Genomic DNA, 19,273 nt, shown 5'->3' with positions numbered 1-19,273 from the left:
GTGCGGGTGCACAGGTGTGTACTGAATAGGGGCACCTCTTACATGAGAACACCTTCCCAGTACAGATGTCAGAGAATTACATATCTATCGAAAGTTTCTAGTAGATGGTGGTAAGATGCCCGAGGAAGGGGACATGGGTGCCTTTTGCTGTTTCATACGAAGGCACCGTCTAGGCTTAGGCAGCTGCAGGGGGCAGACCAGGATGGTGGGGGGTGAGCTTTGTCCAAGGGGCCCACATTTGCGCTGTTCTCATTATGGCATCACGTGGACTGCGTTCTAAGCCAGGTTCCACTTACTGGCTGTGGACCTTGAGTTCGGTACTTCTCGCTCCCGGCCTCAGTTTCCCCGTTATCAAATGAGGTAGCACCCACCTTCCAAGGTTGCTAAGAGAATAGGCCCAGCCTTCTTTCTTCAACACCCCCATCTGACCCCTATAGAGAACTTGATGGAGTCGCCCACCAGCCCCCTGCCTTCCCTTTGCAGACGGGGAATCTGAGGCCCAGAGAGGGCGGGTCGGCATCAGTGGGTGGGAGGGGTGGTTATTGTGGGCAGGTGAGGGGCCAGGATGCACAGTGACTCCGTGGCCCCTCCCTCCTGCAGCCTGGACGGTGTGCCCTTCCTCATGCATGACAGCACCCTGCGGCGCACCACCAACGTGCAGGAGGCGTTCCCCACGCTCGCCCGCAGGCCTGCCTCCATGCTCAACTGGACCATCCTGCAGAGGCTCAACGCCGGCCAGTGGTTCCTGAAGGTCTGGCTGCACCCGTCCCACTCGTAGGCATGGAAATCATGGGCGGGGACCCTTCAGAGTGAGAGAGCTGGGCGGCCATCCGCTCAGGTGACCCTCCCCCCCCCGCACTCCCCCAGCTTCCCTTAGCCAGGCTGGTTAGTGGCCTCCTTGGGCTCCTGCCACCGCAGCCCAAATATCATGGTTGTTATTGCTTGTGCTGGTTCTGTCTCCCTCACCAGAAAAAGTTGATGGTGGTAATAGTTAATAGCTAAAATGACCAACTCTGTAAAACTCTGGAGGGAAGTTGGTTCTCTGGTCTGAAATGTTACTGAAGGTGAAATATGCTGGGGTCTGGGAGGAATTCCAAGCAAATAATTCTTTGGGTAAGCAGAATGTGGCAAAGAGAAGTTAGGGTTGTGGTCTCTGAGAGCCCCCCAGGGCCACAGCCATCAATCTGCTTGACAGACACCTATCAGTAGACAGTGGAGTTCAGGGGTCTCCATGCTCAGTAGCCAGGAAGGCACATGGAGGCCCCCAAAAGGCTGGTGAGGCATCCATGTGTCATTGTCTCTGCCAGACGGACCCCTTCTGGACGGCCAGCTCCCTGTCACCCTCCGACTACAGGGAGGTCCAAAACCAGTCCATCTGCAGCCTAGCTGAACTCCTGGAGCTGGCCAAGGGCAATGCCACACTGATGCTCAACTTGCGTGACCCTCCGCGGGAGCATCCCTACCATGGCAGCTTCCTCAACATCACCCTGGAGACCTTGCTGCGCTCAGGCTTCCCCCAGCACCAGGTGAGGCCTGGCAGCCCAGCCACACCTGGCTGTGCCCCCTGGGGAACCCAGGCCTGCCTGGCGCAGGACCCCAGCATAAATTCACCATGCCCCTTCTCCAGACCTCAGCTTCCACATTTGTAAAATGGGATCCTGATGGGAACAAGAAAGTCATTAAAAATGTACAAAGGACAGGAGCAAGTCCAAGTTCTATGAAATACTGTTACTTCTACAAAGCAATGTCCACATCCTTGTGATGTAATATTGGGAGACTGGAGGAATCCCACGCCAACTGGTGATGCGCACTAGGTGCTGGGGGCCATGTGCAGAGTAACTGATGTTTGGGTCATCGGTCTTATCCTGACTGGGATCTAGAAGGGAAGTTCCCTGGGTTGTTGCTAAAGCAATTCACAGATTTGGCTGGGACCAAGTCATCCCAATTATGATTATTATATGTAAGTTTTCCCCATGTGCTAGTGCCTGTCTCTCTTAACCCTTCCAGGTGCTATAGGACAGGTAGACACTCTGAACCCATTTTACAGATGAGAAATCTGAGGGTCACCCCCCTCCCTACAGGTCATGTGGTTGCCTAACAGGCAGAGGCCCTTTGTATGGAAGGTGGCTCCTGGCTTCCAGCAGACGTCAGGCTCCAAGGAGGAGGCCACCAGCCTGCGGAGAGGCCACATTCAGTGGCTGAACCTGCGCTACACTCAGGTGTCCCGCCAGGAGCTCAGGTGCCCACCCCACCCACTCCAGCTCACCCAGGGGAGGGCAAGACTGAGTCCCTCCATCCTGTCTCACAATAGACACGCATACACGCACACATGCACATGCGCCCATCTGGGCAGAGAGCTAGAAGCACAGGGGCTTCTGGTTCAAAGAGGAGATGTCAAGAGCATGAGGCAGACATGGGTTTGCCTCTGCATTTGGCCCTCTGGGAGTGGAGAGTCCTTCCTCCGGGGACAGCTGTGAGGATGGCATGTGCTTTACAGGCTTCCCAGAGGCCCAGATCCACAGGCTGACCAGCCTCTGTCCCCTACCCCACAGGGACTACGCATCCTGGAACCTGAGCATGAACCTCTACACAGTCAATGAGCCATGGCTCTTCTCCCTGTTGTGGTGTGCGGGGGTCCCCTCTGTCACCTCCGACAACTCCCACACGCTGTCCCAGGTGCCTTCCCCACTCTGGATCATGGTGAGTTGGAGAGGTTGCTGGGGGTGGGGGGCGGAAAGAGGGTGCAGGCTCCACAATGGGGGCTCTCTGGTGGGGTCTCAGGTTGCAGGGAGCCCATGGAGGGTGCAGGCTTGAGGCACAAGCAGGATTTCTGTGGCCATTGGGTCTGCACTAAGGTGCTGGGAGACAGGAGGAACCTGGGCCTAACACACGGAGAAAACATCACTTACGGCCCCTAGAAAACTAATGAGCGACTACTTGGGTTTTTGGTTTGGGGTGTTTATTATATTTTGTTTCAAAGGAAGGGAAGGCATTATAAATAGAGGGTAGTAGGAAAAGAACAGGGAACATTAAAATCTGCTACGGTTACAGTGAAGCTCCTGCAGACAAGCCCGAATTCCAGCCAGCTCTGCCCCTGGTGGGACCCGGGAACCCGTTATCTCCCCTCTGAGCTCCCGTGGCAGCCTCTCGGGGGAGGTGGAAGGCAGATGCAGGGTCTCATTATGGCTGAGAAAGCACCAAGTCAGTGAGTCAGATCTAGGCTATAGACGGTTAAGTCCATCCACCTGCCCACTGTCCTTAAAGACTCTGAGCGCTCAGCCGAGAACGAGATGAAATAGCACTGTGGCAGCAGCAGCGATAAGCACACACACTCGAATTCTGGGGTCCGAGGAGTTAGCCAACAGCAAGAAGTGCCCCCTGCCGCTTCTCCACAGTTCACCTGAGGTCCAGGAGGTTTGCCTGCCTGGCCCCTCTCCACTGACCCCGGAAGGGAAGCCCCCATGCCCCACACCCTACAACGACACATGCACTTAACACCCATGTGGATGGCACACACCTGCACTCCTGCAAGCCATGGTGCACCCTCACTCATCTCTGTCCTTCGTTATTTGCCTCCTGCTTTGAGCCCCCTTAAGCACACAGACCCTAGAGAGCTAGTGAACAGCTTAACATAAACCACCCTACCCTGGACACTACACAGATCTCTTGTATCCTGTGTGTGTGTACATACACACACACAACCATGACCCCAGGCCCACAGCACCCAGAGCCCATGCCTCCAGGTCCTCCCCTGCCCTCCCCAATGGTGACCGGGGTCCTCTTGCCTGTGGGCCCTCAGTCTGGAACCCGGTGAGGACCGGCCATGACTGGAGGCTGCCACGGGCCATCTGTCCACAGCCCCCGGACGAGTACTGCCTCATGTGGGTCACTGCGGACCTCATCTCCTTCACCCTCATCATTGGCATCTTCGTGCTCCAGAAGTGAGTAGGCTATGCCCACCCTCCTGGGCCTCCCTGCCTCAAGACGGGCCCGGCTCCCACCCCAGCCAGGGGACACCCCTCCTGAGCCCTGGGCGAGGAGAAGGCCTGGCCAGATGGCCTGTGCATGGTAGAAGGACTCCCAGTGGCCCTAGCCCATGCCCCTCAGCCAGAGCTGGTGGCTTCTGGAAAGAGCACCCCGCTGGGGGCCCAGAGCCATCCTTGGCTGGGACTGAGTTCCAGCTCCTCTGCAGCTGCCTCATCTCCTCACCTGTTGCACAAGGCCACAGGTCCCCCCAGCAATCAGCACTCGGTTGTGCCCTCCCCTCAGGACAACAGCTGGCATAGGGGTTGCAGTGGGGAGGTGGGGGCGGGGGAGCAGGGGAGGGATCAGGGCCAGGCTGGGGTCCCAGACCAGCCATGAACCAATGGGAAGGGGTTTTATTCCTGACTGACGTTCTCTCTCTGTCCCATACTGCTGTGACCCGGCGCATGTCCCTCCTCTCTCTCCCCCACCTCCCCCTCTCTGCTGCACTCTGGCATCTCACAGCTATCACTTGATCAGGTAATTCTGGTGTGGTCTTCCTCCCCCTGTTCCTCTCTCTCCCTCCTCCTTGCCACCCCTTTCTCCAGCTCCTCTGAACACCTGCACCGAGCCCTGTGCTTGGGTCAGGCTTGCTCACCATCACCCTCCCAGATGCTCCATCGCCTGAGCCTCCTTCCCTCCGCAGCCATCCTCTCCCCTGCCACCCTCCCTGCTCTCCCATCGTGCCCTATGCTCCCCTCCGCTCTTCGTCCCTCCTGCTGTTTCTGCACATGGGGAGTCAGTGTTTCTCCCAGGTTGCTGACCTGGCCTCTCAGTAGCAACGCATCTTCCTCTGGGGAGAGGGCTCTGCCTGGGCCCCCGGCCCCCCAGTGTCACCTGCAGGGCCTTCTCCGTTGCCCAGCGCAGCGTGTGCTCGCCCTACAAGCTTCTGTCTCTCCCTTCCCATCTGTTGCCTTCCCCCCTCCAGGTTTGCCTCTCCCATCACTCAGTCTCTCTTTCTCTCATCTCTCTCTCATTTTTGATTTCTGTCCCTGACCCCGCCCCTGCTTTCCCCTGGGGAGGGCCCCACATTGGTTGAGCTTCCTATCCTAGATGCATATGGCTGCAGAAACCCTGGCCCATAATCCTTATGGAATTAATGACGATTTCCAAGATGAGACAGATCTCGGGGATCCAAGTCCTCCTTGGTCCACTGCCTTGGGCCCTCCTGGGTCAGGTGACGTCACTGACCGGCTTCTAGGTGAAACTGCTCCCTGGCTGCAGGACTGAGCCAGTGCAGACTCATTTACCCAGTCCTTCCTCCATTCTCAGCCAGAAAACGTCCACACGCGCTGGCGGCTGCTGAGCTGGGCCTGCAGCAGGTCTCAGACTTTCACACGCGGAGCCCCATGCGCTGGGGGGGGGGGGGGGGGGTGGGCAGGCCGTACGGACCAGGCCGGGTGCTGGAACCAACATGCTGGGCCTGCTCAGCACACAGCCAGGGCACAGTCACTGGCTTCCTGGGGGCCGAGAGAAGGGGACCCTGGGGGAGAAGATCATTTCCTCATTCTTCCATTTACTCACTCAACAAGTACTTAGGGCCCCATGCACACACACACAGCATTGAGGTTGGTGCCAGGGACACAGCGATAAGTAAGAGACCCAACTATGTCCTCAAGGACATACAGGGTACCAGCCCAGGCAGAGCACAGGCTGCCTTCTCCTCTGCCTCCTGCTTTGCCCTTGTCTGTCTGCTCTGTTCATCCACCCCTCTGCCTGTCCATCTGTCCATTTCTGCTGCACTGACCCCATCTGGAAACAAGGGATTTCTTGTGGAGTCTGGGGTCTTTTCAGACACCCCAGCAGGGCTCAGTGCCCTAGGGGGTTGGGTTCTTTCCAAGCTGACTCCCACTTCTCTTGGCAGGAGTGGGAGCGGGGGTCCAGTGAATCCTCTGTCCAGTCACAGGAAAAGTGTTAAGTTCAGAGGCCAGGGATTTGGGGCTAGGTCAGAGGAACTACAATGGAAACAGTGTGTGGCTCTGCCTGGCCCCTGCATGCCCTGTGCAGCTCTACCCCCCAGCCCTGGCCCTCAGAGGGATTAACACTCCAGCTGTCCTCCCCATGGGGGGATATATGTCCCCCTCTCCCAGGGCTGTTGGAACAGAGTGGCAGCAGACCCCATCCCAAATCACTCTAATGCCCTTGGCACTGAACCCTGTGAGGACCACTTCTGAGCAAGGTTCTGCCACCTCCCTGCTTTCCTTCACTTCCTCTGGGGTTCTCCTGTGGCTCCATTAAGCCTGGTCATGACAGTGTAGCTGCAGGAGACGACAGCTGGGACTCCCCAAGATTGGTGTGTACCCCAGGGTGGGTCATTGGAGTCAGGTCTGCTAAGCCCTCCCCTGCCCAAAATTTATCCTGTCCAAAGAGAGCCGGGTGCATAATTGGGGGCACCTGAGAAAGAACCAACCAACCAACAAGCCCAAAACATCTTCCTGGGCAAGGGGAGCGACCTCAGGTTCTGGAGGTAAGAGGAAGGCAGGAGAGCCCTGGCTGACAGTCAGCGGACTCTGACTCAAGCTCCAGCTCTGCCCATAACCAGGCCCCACCAGACAAGAGCCCTGCTGGCCTCTCAGGCCAGATCCAGAGAGGCTCTGGGAGTGGGCAGGAACCCTGCTTCAGGGAAGGGTGGGGAAGGGCCTGATGCCCACTGGACCATCTGCAGGTGGCGTCTGGGTGGCATACGGAGCTACAACCCCGAGCAGATCATGTTGAGTGCAGCAGTGCACCGGACCAGCCGGGACGTCAGCATCATGAAGGAGAAGCTCATCTTCTCAGGTAGGCAGCCCCGCAGACAGGCTGAGACAGGCGCTGGGCTCAGTTCTCTACCCCACACGTGGGTGTACACATTCACACACAGCACACACACATCTGGGACACGGCACAGATGTACAGATGCCCACACATGTACAGAGGCACCATTTACATACAGCTGTGCACGCCCTACACATGCTGCCATCAACTCCAGATCCTGCGGCTCAGTGTCAGCTGCATGGGTGGTGGGCAAGGGTGACATGCAGGAGTGGGGGGCGGGGGTTGTCTGCTTTGACAGCCTATGACCCTTTGCCTGGTTCATACAGGGACACACATATTGATTTCGTGCTTGGTGTCACCAGTCTGATGGAGGAGGCAACTATATAAGCAGATACATGGGAAGCTGGGTGTCACCAGAGCTCGAACAGATGAGGCGCTAAGTCAGAGTGGGGTACAGGGGAGGCGAGAGTGGTCAGAGCTCCCTGGGGCAGTGTGGAGGGCTTTGGAACCCACTATGCAAGGGAGTGACCCAGCTGAAATGGGAAGGATGGGTAGGAGGGGCCCGGGTGATGGGTCTGAGGTCAGAGCTGGGAGAGCGGAGGGGAGGAAGGACATTGCAGGCAGGAGCAGCCTGTGTTCACAAGGAGTAAGGAAGCATTGCTTTCCAGGGCACCAAGAACTAAATATCCTTCCACATGGCTTGAAGGGAGGGGCCTTTGGCAGGCTCACCCCAAGATGGTGTTTGGGGGTGGGGATGGGGAGGTTCTTGGGCACTGGGTGTGTGATCAGGAGCTGGCTTCATTCTAAAAGCAGAGAAGGGTCCTGGACAGATTTGTCTTTGGCCGTTTTTGCAGCAGGCCAAAGTGCAATACAAATGAGTTCAGGAAGCTGGAAGCCCAAAATCAGGGTGTCAGCGGGGCTGTGAGGGAAGGACCTAGTCCAGACCACCCCCCTTGGCTTGTGGATGGTCACCTTCCTGTTCATGTGGCCTTCTCCGACCACGCATCTCGGTCATTCAGGCGAGAGATGCGGGCACGGGAACAGAGAGGAGAGATTTATGGCATATTTCAAATCCCAGCTCTATCCTCAACTTACTGTGTGAACTGGAGCACACTGTCTAACCTCCCTCAGAATCAGACTCCTTGTCTGTAAAATGGGCTAGCACCCTGGCTTGCGGTACTTGTGAGGGTTACTGCCGTGCCCGGCTCCAAGGGCACTTGGTAAGCACTGCACACATGAAAGAGAGCCCAGGGGGACGACTGTGGCTTGGGTGGGGCTGGCTCCTGGGATCCAGGATTGTGTGAATATCTCACTCACTCCTTTTGTTCCTCGTTCCTCGACAGATGAATGCCAAGTACGGTTTTAGGTGCTTGGGACACACAGATTCTGGCTTACCTTAGCTCAAAACACCTCTTCCTGGGAGCCCCCTGAGCACCAAGACTGGGTTGGGTGTCTCCCTGGCATCCCACAGCCCTCTGGCCACAATGCAGAGCACCTGGAGGAAGGGGCCAGTTCAGGGGACCTGGGATCTGCAGGCCCCTGCACTGTGCCGGACTGAAGTCAGATGGGGTGGGAAGAATGAATAGAAGGCCGGGGACCAGCCCCTAGGCCTGGCAGGTTCTGCCCATCCAGACCCCCTGCCTCTCCTATAGTGCCCAAGACCCTGCACTGAGCCCTTTCTGAGGAGTCAGCCACAGTCCTCACCCGCTACCCACTCCAGGTTGACAGGTCCTCTCCAGAGACCCTCAACCCCACCAAGGAACCCTGAGTCCCCTCAGGGTGGGCTCAGCTTCACTCAGCAGACCCTCCCTGAGCCTCTGCTCTGTGTCCTGACTGTGCCAGGCACTGGGGACACAGGTCCAGACATCACCCCTATCCTTGAAGTGGTCCAGATGGTGAGGCCACAGATGGTGACAGTACAGGATGTGATGGGGCTGGGGAAGCAGGGGCAAGGGTGGCGAGGAGGAGGTCCCATCCTAGCTGGGGGATGGGGGTCAGCGGGGGCTTTCAGGAGGCTGCGATAACAGGTGAGAGGAACTGAGCCAGATTTTAAGGAAAGAAGGTGTTGATGGGGAGGTCACTCCTGGGAGAGGGGCCAGTATGTGCAAAGGCCCTGAGGAGAGGACACACAAGGTGCCAAGCTCGGGAGGATGCAGATGGTTTTTGGTGGCTAGAAAGAAGAGTTCTAGGAGAGTGGATACCAAGCAGGGCCCTGAATACCAGGCCCAACACTAAACCTGAACCCAGTGGTCTCATCAGCCTCCAAGTGCCTGACCAGCAGTCATTGCAGACCACCCCTCCCACAGTACCTTCTAGCCATCTCATTGGCCCCTCTCCTGCCCCCACTCATATTCTGCCTCCTCTGGCCCAACAGAGATCAGCGACGGCATAGAGGTCTCCGATGAGCTCTCTGTATGTTCAGACAACAGTTATGACACATACTCCAATACCACCACCACCCCAGTGGACCCCCGAGGGATTGGCAGCCGTGCCAAGACCGTCACAGACCGGAGTGCACGTTAGGTGAAGACCTGTCTTCCCAGACTGGACCTAACACGGACACCAGGGAACCCAAAAGAGCTGGTGGGAGCATGTCTGGACTCGGAGTGCCTTGGGAGCTGGCTCCACGGCCTCCTCATTGGCTCTAGCCCTTGGCTGCCATGGTCCCTCATGGGGGTGGGGGGTCCCCTCTCTCCTGAGGCCCAGCTGGGCTAGGATGCCAACCCTCAGCTGCCCCCACAGGCCTGGGGTCCCGCCTCTGGGAAGTGCGGGACCAGGGCCTGGTCCTCCCCGAGGTGCTCCCATGCATCCTAACCAGAAAGCGCTGCTGGGCCACTCCTGTGGCAGTGGAGGAGGTGGATGCTCATGTGTGACCATTCTTCTGTGCATGCTGTGAGGCAGCCGACCTCCCTGTGTGTTTTCTGCCTGGAGGACCTGGGGCTGGGCCTCAGCCCCCAGCAGCTCTGCCCTTCACATCCGTATCAAAGCACAAGGAGGATGGACTCAGGAGGAAAGCCTGCTGCAGTGGTCAGCTGCTCCTCCCGACCAGGCTCCCAGCGCCCCTGGCCCCGCCCCCAGAAAGGGCCCAAGCCATGTTCCTAGGAGCAGCTGGAAATGGCCAAAGAACAGGTTCGGGGCTGCTCGATCCCAGGCCCAAGTGTCTAACAGGCCTCCAGGGCAGGGTGGCTCAGGAGATCCTCACACTGACAGGACCTCAGTGGCCACCTGGGAAAAGTGTTCTGGGCATGGTCAAGGGTGGGCACGTGGCCAAGGAGGCCGACAGCAGAGGGAGCCTTAGGGACTTTGGCCAAGATGATTAAAGCTGCCATCATTGACATGTCATTTCTGTATCGTCAGTGGGTGGGTGGGGACCGAGCTTGCTGGGTTTGGGATTTGGTCTTGGCCCCATGATTCGAGTAGGAGCCATTCTCAGAAATGAGTGGGAAAGTGGCAGCCCTAGAATTGGGGACCATTTTCCCCATACTGTAGTGGGTAAGATGGTCTTGGAGATGTAAAGTGACCGTCTACAGCCACACAGAACAGGTGACGCCAGAATCCCACCCAGGCTCTGGTCTCAGAGTGTGTGTGTGCCTTCAGTAACCCACTGGGAACAGCATGGCAGGTGGGGAGGGCTCCTGGGCCCAGTGTAGGGGTGGACAATGGGCCTAGGAGAGCCACTCACAGCCACATTGAGGCTTTCTGCACTCCCTGGCCTGTGGAGTGACAGACCTGCAACCAGGAGGTGCCTCTCTGCTGTGGCGGGTGTTTGGCTTGGACTTCTCAAGGCTTTGGACATGACCAAAGCGGGCCCACCCCATCCCTGGCACATTGGGATGCCTCGGCTAAAAGCCCCAATATAGCCCCTGGGACCTCAGCTGGCAGAGGTCCCTTCCTGTCTTTCAGTCCTTGGCTCTCTGCTCTCCATGAAGAGGGTGAGCAGTGGTGTCAGGGCAGGTCTGTAACTCCCATCTTTGTCCCAAGAGTCTGTGTGAACATGGGTGTGTCCTACAGGGGGAAAACTGACCCCTAGCACCAGCCTGCATTAAATAAACACGGCGCTTCCTGGGAACCAAGGGATGTGTCTCTTCTCCAAACATGGGTCTTCTGGATAGAATTCTTGGGGTCTGAGGGATACTGCCATCTTCTTGGAGGAAAGAAAAAGAAACCCCTCCCATATGCTGAGACCCAGGCTGAGCCCTCCACATGAACTTCTAGGACTGCCCCCCAGGAACTGCAAAGGATGCACCCCCTTACATCCTCCTATAAGCATCTGCCAAGTGCTGGCCCTCCTGGGGCAGAGGTCCGCTCTGCCTCTCCTTGGGCACAAGGGAGTATGAGTGAAACCTGGGCAGCAGGGTCAGGAGTGGGGTTCACTGCCCTACCCAAAATGCCCCAACCTCCTCTCCAGCCTCTGGCAGGCCCACCAGGAAAGACGATTTGACCTTTTGTGCCAGCCCCTCCCTGTCCAGTCAACACCCTGGCCAGGATGTCTCAGGCTCCTGGCCAGACCTAGACAACTTGAGACATCCTGGATTTGTCAGGAGAGGGTACAGCAGGCTGGGAGTTCTGTGTGGAACAGCCAGAGCCCCACTCTCACCAGGGCCCTGCACCGTACCCCCCACCCCCAATGCAGAGGCAGTCCAGCTCCCTCCCCCAACCCCAAACAATGGAGGGAGGATGGAAACCATCCCCTGCTTGGGCAGAGAGCCGAGCCTGTCTCCACCCTCAGCTGAGCCCACAGCCCCTGGTCAACCCTGGCTCCTGTCCCTTGGCCTGAGGAATTGCTGAGAACCCCACCTTCCTGCAGAGAACAGCCCAACCACTCATTTAAAGGGAAGCAGGAGATGAGTCCCCTCTGCTTCCCTGCCACCTGTGTAGACCCACTCCTTCCCTTCCTCCCTTGGACCTCAGTGGCTGAGGCCTCTTCCATGCTGAGCTCACCCTCCACTACCTCCAGGGCCCTCCACGAACCCTCAATGGCTCTTCCCCAAGTATAGATATAAAGGTGCCTAAATCTAGAGGTCCCAGATGGTAGTGGCGTAGGACACTACTCAACCATGAACAAAAGCCAAATAGAGAGAGAGAGAGAGCGCAATTACTCCTTCAAGACAACCGAGGACTGAATGAACAGCTTCTGAAAACCCAAAAGAGACTGAATACAGAAGGCTGGGAAGCCGCAGGAGCCCTCCAGGAGCTGTGGGAACTCTCCCAGCTGGAGGAGCCTGTGAGCACCATTGCTTATGCTCACCCCCTCCACTTTGATAGGGTGGGGAGAACTCTATTTGGAGGGCTCTGGCCTACCTGGAGTCTTTTGCTTCCAACAAAGGGAGAAAGCAGGAACAGCTGGACATCACCACATGCACCTGGCTTCCCTGCCAGGACCGCTAAGCCTGGTAGGCCAGTGACCCAGGCTCCATAGGTACCTGATCGGCTGCCACCAATTCCGCCCAAACTACCGGGCACATAAAGCCTACACAGAAGCTGTTTCTACACAGTATCACTTCCTGTACAACAGGAGAGACTGTATAAAGAAGGCTGCAAGCTATGGGAGCTCTCTAGGAACTGTGGGAATAGTCCTGGACTGGACAACAGGACATTACTACATGCACCTGGACTCCCACCTGCAGCCGCGCTGGGTTGGTAGGCTAGTGCCCAGTGTACCTCAGGCACCTGCTCAGCTCCTACCAGCCAGCCAAAATCACCTGACAGTCTACACAGAGCCCACGTCTACATAAGATCACTTTTTCAAGACTGGGTGAAACAGCGGTTTTGCCTAATTCATATAAACGCATAGAGACAGTAAAAAAGAAGGAGAAGGAGAAGAAGAAAAAGGAGGAGAAGGAGATACAGTATATCTCTCAAATGAAGGAACAAGAAAAATCCCCAGAAAAAAACTTAAATTAACCAATGTTACCCCAATACATTTAATTTACAAATAAAATTAAATAAGGGGAAAAAAGGAAACATATAAGTAATTTGCTGGATAAAAAATTCAAAGTAACAATCAAAAGACTGCTCACCAAACTTAGGAGCGAAATAGAGGAACTTATGGAGAACTTCAACAAAGAGTTAGAAAGTATAATAAATAACCAAGCATAAGTGAAGAATACAATGTTAGAAATGAAAAACATATTAGAAAGAATTAACAACACATTATCTAATTCAGAAGAACAGGTAAGTCATTTAATCAGAAAGCAAAAAGAAAATGAGGAACAGTTTAATAAGAGACTTCTAGGATATCAAGTGCTCACATTCACATTATAGAAATCCCAGAAGGAGAAGAGAGAAAGGAACAGAAACTTTATTCACGAAAAAAAAAAAAATTAATACTGGTGAAGTCCCAAAGGAAACAGACCTCCAAGTCCAGGAAGCACAGATGAACCCAAAGAGACCCACACCAAGACACAGTGTAATTAAAATGGAAAAAGTTAAAGATAAAGAGACAATCTTGAAGGAATCAGGAGGAAAATGACAAGTTATATACAAAGAAAACAATGCTTTCAGCTGATTTCTCAGCAGCAAGTTTACAGGCCAGAGGGGAGTGGCAGGACATCTTTAAAGTGCTGAAAGAAAGGAACCTTCAGTCTAGAATAATTTAAACAGCAAGGTTACCACTCAGAATTGAAGGAGAGAGAAAGAGTTTCCTGAACAAGCAAAAACTAAAGGAGTAAATCACCATTAAACCAATTTTAAAAGAAGTGTTAAAGGGTCTTCTTTAAACAGAAAAGGAAAGGCCATAACCAGAAATAAGAAAATATGAGAAAGGGGAAAAAACTCATCTGACAGGTAAAGGCAAATACTTAATAAATACAGAGAAATGGACATCTAAAACCACTACAAAGGTCAAAAGAAGAAGTATCAAATTCAATTCAAACTACAATATGTAGTCAGGAGATACACAACACACACACACACACACACACACAAATATAAATATATAACATCAAAAACAAACCATGGAGTGGGCTGTGAAAATGTAGTCCTTATAAAATATACTTAAATTTAAATGTCTATCAGGTGTGACTCAATGGATTGAGCGTGGCCTGCAAATTAAAAGGTCAATGGTTCCATTCACAGTCAGGGCACCTGCCTGGGTTGTGAGCCAGGTTCCCAGCTGGGGGTGTGCTAGAGCCAACTGATCGATGTAGCTCTCATACATTGATGCTTCTCTCCCTCTTCTTTACCCTCTCTCTAAAAATCAATAAAAATCTCAAAAAAATTTTAAATGCCTATCAGCTTATTAAAATAGACTGCTATAGATACAGAATGATGTACATAAACTTCATGGTAGCTACAAACCAAAAACATATAAAACATACAAAATAAAGAAGAGAACTATAAAAACCAACATAGGACAATTAAAAATGTCAATAAGTACATACATATCAATTACATTAGAAGTAAATAGGATGGCTGACTGTATTAAAAAACATGACCCATCTATATGCTGCTTACAAGAGACTCACTTCAAATCAAAAGACACATTCAGACCGAAAGTGAAATCAATAAGGAAGCAATGGTCTTCAATGACAATTAGGCCAGACAGAATTAGTATTTTTTGAACCTTTCACCCGAATGTAGCAGAATATACATTCTTTTCAAATGCACATGGAATACTTTCCAGGACCACATGTTAGGCCACAAAACAAGTCTCAATAAATTTAAGAAGACTGAAATCATATAAAGCATCTTCCCTGATCACAATAGTATGAAACTGAAAATCAATTACAAGAAGAAAAGTGAAAAACACAGACACGTGGAGGCTAAATAACATTCTACTAAACAGCCCTGGCTGGTGTGGCTCAGTGGATCGAGCACTGGCCTGGGAACCAAAGGGTCACTGGTTAGATTCCCAATCAGGGCACATGCCTGAGTAATGGGCCAGGTCCCCAGCTGGGGGCGCTCAAGAGTCAACTATGCATTGATGTTTCTCTTTTTCTCCCTCCCTTCCACTCTAAAAATAAATAAAATCTTTTAAATAAATAATAACATACTACTAAACAATGAATGAGTTAATGAAGAGATTGAGGAGTAAATGAAAAGATACTTTGAGATAAATAAACATGAAAATATTAATACAATAACCCAAAAATCTATGGGGCATAGCTAAAGCAGTCCTAAGAGGGAAATTCACAGCAATAAAGGACTACCTCAAGAAACAAGAAAAACATCAAACAATATAACGTTACATCTAAAAGAATTAGGAAAAAAACAAGCAAAGCCCAAAGTGAGTAGAAGGAAATAATAAAGATCAGAGTGGAAATAAAACACAATAGAGACTAAAAATACAAAAGATCAATGAAATCAAGAATTGGTTCTTTAAAATATAATCAAAGTTGATAAACCTTTAGCCAGACTCATCAAGGAAAAAAGAAAGTGTCCAAATAAATAAACTCATAAATGAAGAAGTGACAACTCACATCATAGAAACAGAAAAGATTATAAGAAAATACTACAATTATATGCCAACAAATTAGACAACCTGGAAAAATGGACAAATTCCTAGAAACATACAATCTTCCAGGACTGAACGAGGAAGAAACAGAAAATCTGAGCAGATGATAACTATTAATGAAATAGACACAGTAATAAAAAACAAAACAAAAAAAACCTCCCAACAAACAAAAGTACTGGACCATATAGTTTCACAGGTAAATTTTACCAAACATTCAAAGGAGAATTAATACCTATCCTCAAACAATTCCAAAAAATTAAAGAGGAGGGAAGGCTCCCAAATTCATTTTATGAGGCCAGTATTACCCTGATACCAATACTAGAAAAAGACACTACAAAGAAATAAAATCACAGGTCAATATCCCTAAAAAAAATTCTCAACAAAATATTACCAAACCAAGAGGTGATTCCACTAGGCTTGTGTGGCTGACTGCCAATCTCCATTCCCCCTTTTTTTCCCCTTCCCCTTCCCTTGCTCCTAAGTTTCCTCTTCTCGCCAACCCCCTGCCCCCACTTTTTTCTTCAATAAACCCATTGTTTAATCCTAGAATAGTCACCAGGTGATTTCTCAGAGCAAGGCTGCCTGACAGTTTAATAAACACATTAAAAAATATATATATTAGCAAGCCAAATCCTGCAATACAATAAAAAGATCATGCGCCCTGATCAAGTGGGATTTATTCCCAGGATGCAAGGCTGGTTCAATATCAGCAAGTCAATTAGTATGATACACCACATAAACAAACTGAAGGAGAAAAATCACATGATAATATCAACAGATGCAGAAAAAAGTACTTGACAAAATCCAACATCCACCTTTAAATTAAAACTCTCAGCAAAATGGGAATGGAGAAAACATAACTCAACATAATAAAAGGCATATACAACAAACCCACAACTAACATCATTCTCTTTAAAATCAGGAACAAGATAAGGACATTCACTTTCACCAGTTTTGTTCAACATAGTACTGGCAGTCCTAGCCTTGGCAATCAAACAAGAAAAATAAATAAAAGGAATGGAAAGAAGAAGTAAAACTCATTAGTTGCAGATGACATAATACTCTTTGAAGTGAATCCTAAAGATTCCACCAAAAAACTATTAAAACTAATAAATGAATTTATAAAGTAAACAGATAACAAAATTAATATTCAGAAATGGGCTGCATTTTTATACACCAATAATGAACTACCTGAAAGAGAAATTAAGAAAACAATGCCATTCTGGCTGGTGTGGCTTAGTAGATTGAGCACCAGCCTGCGAAGAGAAAGGTCAGGGGTTCAATTCCCTGTTGGGGCACATGCCTGGGTTGTGGGCCAGGTCCCCAGCTGAGGGTGTGCAAGAGGCACCCGATAGATGTTTCTCTCGCACCTCAATGTTTCTCTCCTCTTTCTCCCTCCCTTTCCCTCTCTCTGAAAATAAATAAATAAAATCTATTTTTAAAAAAGAAAACAATGCCATTGGCAATTGCATCAAACAGAATAAAATACCTAGGAATAAATTTAACCAAAAAGGTGAAAGAACTATGCTCTGAAAACTATAAGATACTGAAGAAATTGGAGAACACACAGAATAAATGGAAGGATACACTGTGCTCATGAATAGGAAAACTGACATAGTTAAAATGTCCATACTATGCAAAGCAATCTACAGAGTCAATGCAATCCCTATCAAAATACTAATGGCATTTTACACAGAACTGAACAAATAATCCTAAAATTTTTACAGAACTACAAAAGACCCTAAATAGCCAAAGAAATCTTGAGAAAGAAAAACGAAGTTGGAGGTATTGTGCTACTTGATATCAATCTATACTACAGGCTACAGTAATCAAAACAGCATAGTCCTAGCATATAAACAGACACACAGATCAATGAAACAGAATAGAGAGTCCAGAAATAAAATCACACCTGTATGGTCAATTAATTCTATGACAAGAAGGCAAGAATATACAACAGGATAAAGACAAATGGTGTTGGGAACAATGGACAGATATATGGCAAAAACATGAAATTGGACCACTTTCCTAAACCATATACAAAAATTAACTCAAAATAGATTAAAGTCTTAAATGTAAGACCTAAAACCATAAAACTCCTAGAAGAAAACATAGGCAGTAAACTTTCTGACATAACTCTTAGCTATATTTTTTTGGATATGTCTCCTTGGGCAAGGGCAACAAAAGAAAAAATAAACAAATTGGACTACATCAAATTAAAATTTTTTTGCGCAGCAAAGGAAACCATCAACGAAACAAAAAGACAGCTTACTGAATGGAAGATCTTCCCGAATGATACATTTGATAGGGTATTAATGTCCAAAATATGTAAGTAACTCATACAGCTTTAACACCAAAAAGACCTCCAAAAAATCTGATTTGAAAAATGGGCAGAGAACCTAAATAAACATTTCTCCAAAGAGGACAAATAGATGCCTAACTGTCATATGAAAAAATGATCACCATCACTAATAATCATGGAAATAAAAATTAAAACCACCTTGATGTGGGGGGAGGAAGGTGGGGGAATGTAGAAGAGGGTATGGAGGAGATAAATGATAATGGAAAAATATAATAGAATTTAAAAATAAATGAATACAAGAACTGATAAAATATTTTTAAAAAACAAAATGACATATCACCTCACACCTGTCAGAATGGCCATCATCAATAAATAACAGTAAGTGTTGGCCAGGATGTGAAGAAAAGGGAAGCCTTATTCACTGCTGGTGGTATTTTAAATTAGTGCAGCCACTGTGGAAAACAGTATGAAGGGTCCTCAAAAAATTAAAAATAGAGCTGCCATACAATCCAGCAAATCCATTTCCAGGTATTTATATGAAAAAACAAAACAAAAATCTTAATTCAAAAAGATATATGCACCCCTATATTCATTGCAGCATTAGTAGTTATAACCAGAGGCATGGTCCCACAATGACGTCTGCTATAAGCAGGAACACAGACATGGCACAGAGTCACACAGGGGCAGGAAGGAAACCTAGACCTCTAAGCCCTCTGGTCACACTTAGTCACACCTGCAGCTACAAGGTTACACTCGCCCCAGTGCTACGCAGTTGCAGAGTGCCATGAACGCCCACACTCTCACATAGCTACCCGGAACACCTGAGAGCTCACAACCACCAGATTATACACCATCTCCCAGGAGAGGCACTCCCCACCTGTCACCACCCTCACATGTGTGCATCATGCGGGGGCAGAGCCAATACCGAGTCACTCCAATCCAGGCACACAGATCCCAGAGTTGCACATAGTCAATCCCGTGCTTACTCCTGCCTCCTCCTCCCCCTTATCCTCCCTTTCAGGGCTGGTCCAAGAGTGAAACAAAAGCCCAGCATCCCCTCCTTCCCTCCCTTTCTCCTTTCCCCTCCCCCTGGCGTCCAGCCCCTTTGTCCTCCTGCAGCAGAGCCTGAGCGGCAATCCAGGCAGAGCAGCAGGGGCATTGGAGCCCAGGCTGCCAGGGGTTCCTGCGGCAGGACAGACAAGAGCGGTCTGGCAAGAGCAACAGCTGCAGGCACCTGGGAGAGGGCGTGGCCAGGTAAGTGCTTAGGACACAGGGCTGCCCCAACTTTGTGCTGTCTACAAATCTAAGCATGTTTGTGTGAGTGTGAATGGGTGTGAAAAAGAGGCAGGGTGGCATATCAACTTCTAGGGTCTGGGTCTCTCCTTCTGCAACAGAACCTATGGCTTGAGGTGCCTAGACTCTTAGCTGGAATGAGAGAATGCTGGGTCTAGCTCTGCCTGGAATCCCTACCTTCCATGTTCCAGCTAGGTGTCCTGCAGCCCCCAGAATGGGAATCCCCAGGGTGAAAACTGGGTCTGATGTCCCTGTGTGTCCACAGTGCCCAGAGCAGTAGGTAGCTGTAGAATGAATGAGAACGTACTGGTGCACTTTCCAGAAGAGGACGCCCTCACTCCCCCAAACAGCCCCTTGTGTTAGGACATCTCTGCAGGGAGAAGTCCCTCCTCATGCTGATGAGACCTACTCTCAGCTCAGGGAGAACAGAATGGGACTGGCATGCTCTG

The 19,273-nt window shown here is 50.6% G+C and overlaps 1 protein-coding gene across 1 annotated transcript in view; it reads left to right on the top strand.

The window, feature by feature from the left end:
• Positions 1 to 10,119, top strand: part of GDPD5 (glycerophosphodiester phosphodiesterase domain containing 5) — an 86,207-nt gene extending 76,088 nt beyond the window's left edge. Inside the window, exons 11-18 of the mRNA XM_090265516.1 lie at positions 601 to 751; positions 1,308 to 1,526; positions 2,082 to 2,239; positions 2,553 to 2,700; positions 3,859 to 3,941; positions 4,489 to 4,503; positions 6,689 to 6,801; positions 9,152 to 10,119. Of these exons, the coding sequence (XP_090121642.1) occupies positions 601 to 751; positions 1,308 to 1,526; positions 2,082 to 2,239; positions 2,553 to 2,700; positions 3,859 to 3,941; positions 4,489 to 4,503; positions 6,689 to 6,801; positions 9,152 to 9,300 (1,036 nt within the window). The 3' untranslated portion in view covers positions 9,301 to 10,119. The remainder of the gene's footprint in view (positions 1 to 600; positions 752 to 1,307; positions 1,527 to 2,081; positions 2,240 to 2,552; positions 2,701 to 3,858; positions 3,942 to 4,488; positions 4,504 to 6,688; positions 6,802 to 9,151) is intronic.
• Positions 10,120 to 19,273: the final 9,154 nt, after the last annotated feature.

This window comes from Furipterus horrens, unplaced genomic scaffold, assembly GCF_987537825.1.
Source record: "Furipterus horrens unplaced genomic scaffold, mFurHor1.1.pri manual_scaffold_2, whole genome shotgun sequence".
Lineage (NCBI taxonomy): Eukaryota > Metazoa > Chordata > Mammalia > Chiroptera > Furipteridae > Furipterus > Furipterus horrens.
This window is presented reverse-complemented; position numbering and strand designations above follow the sequence as displayed.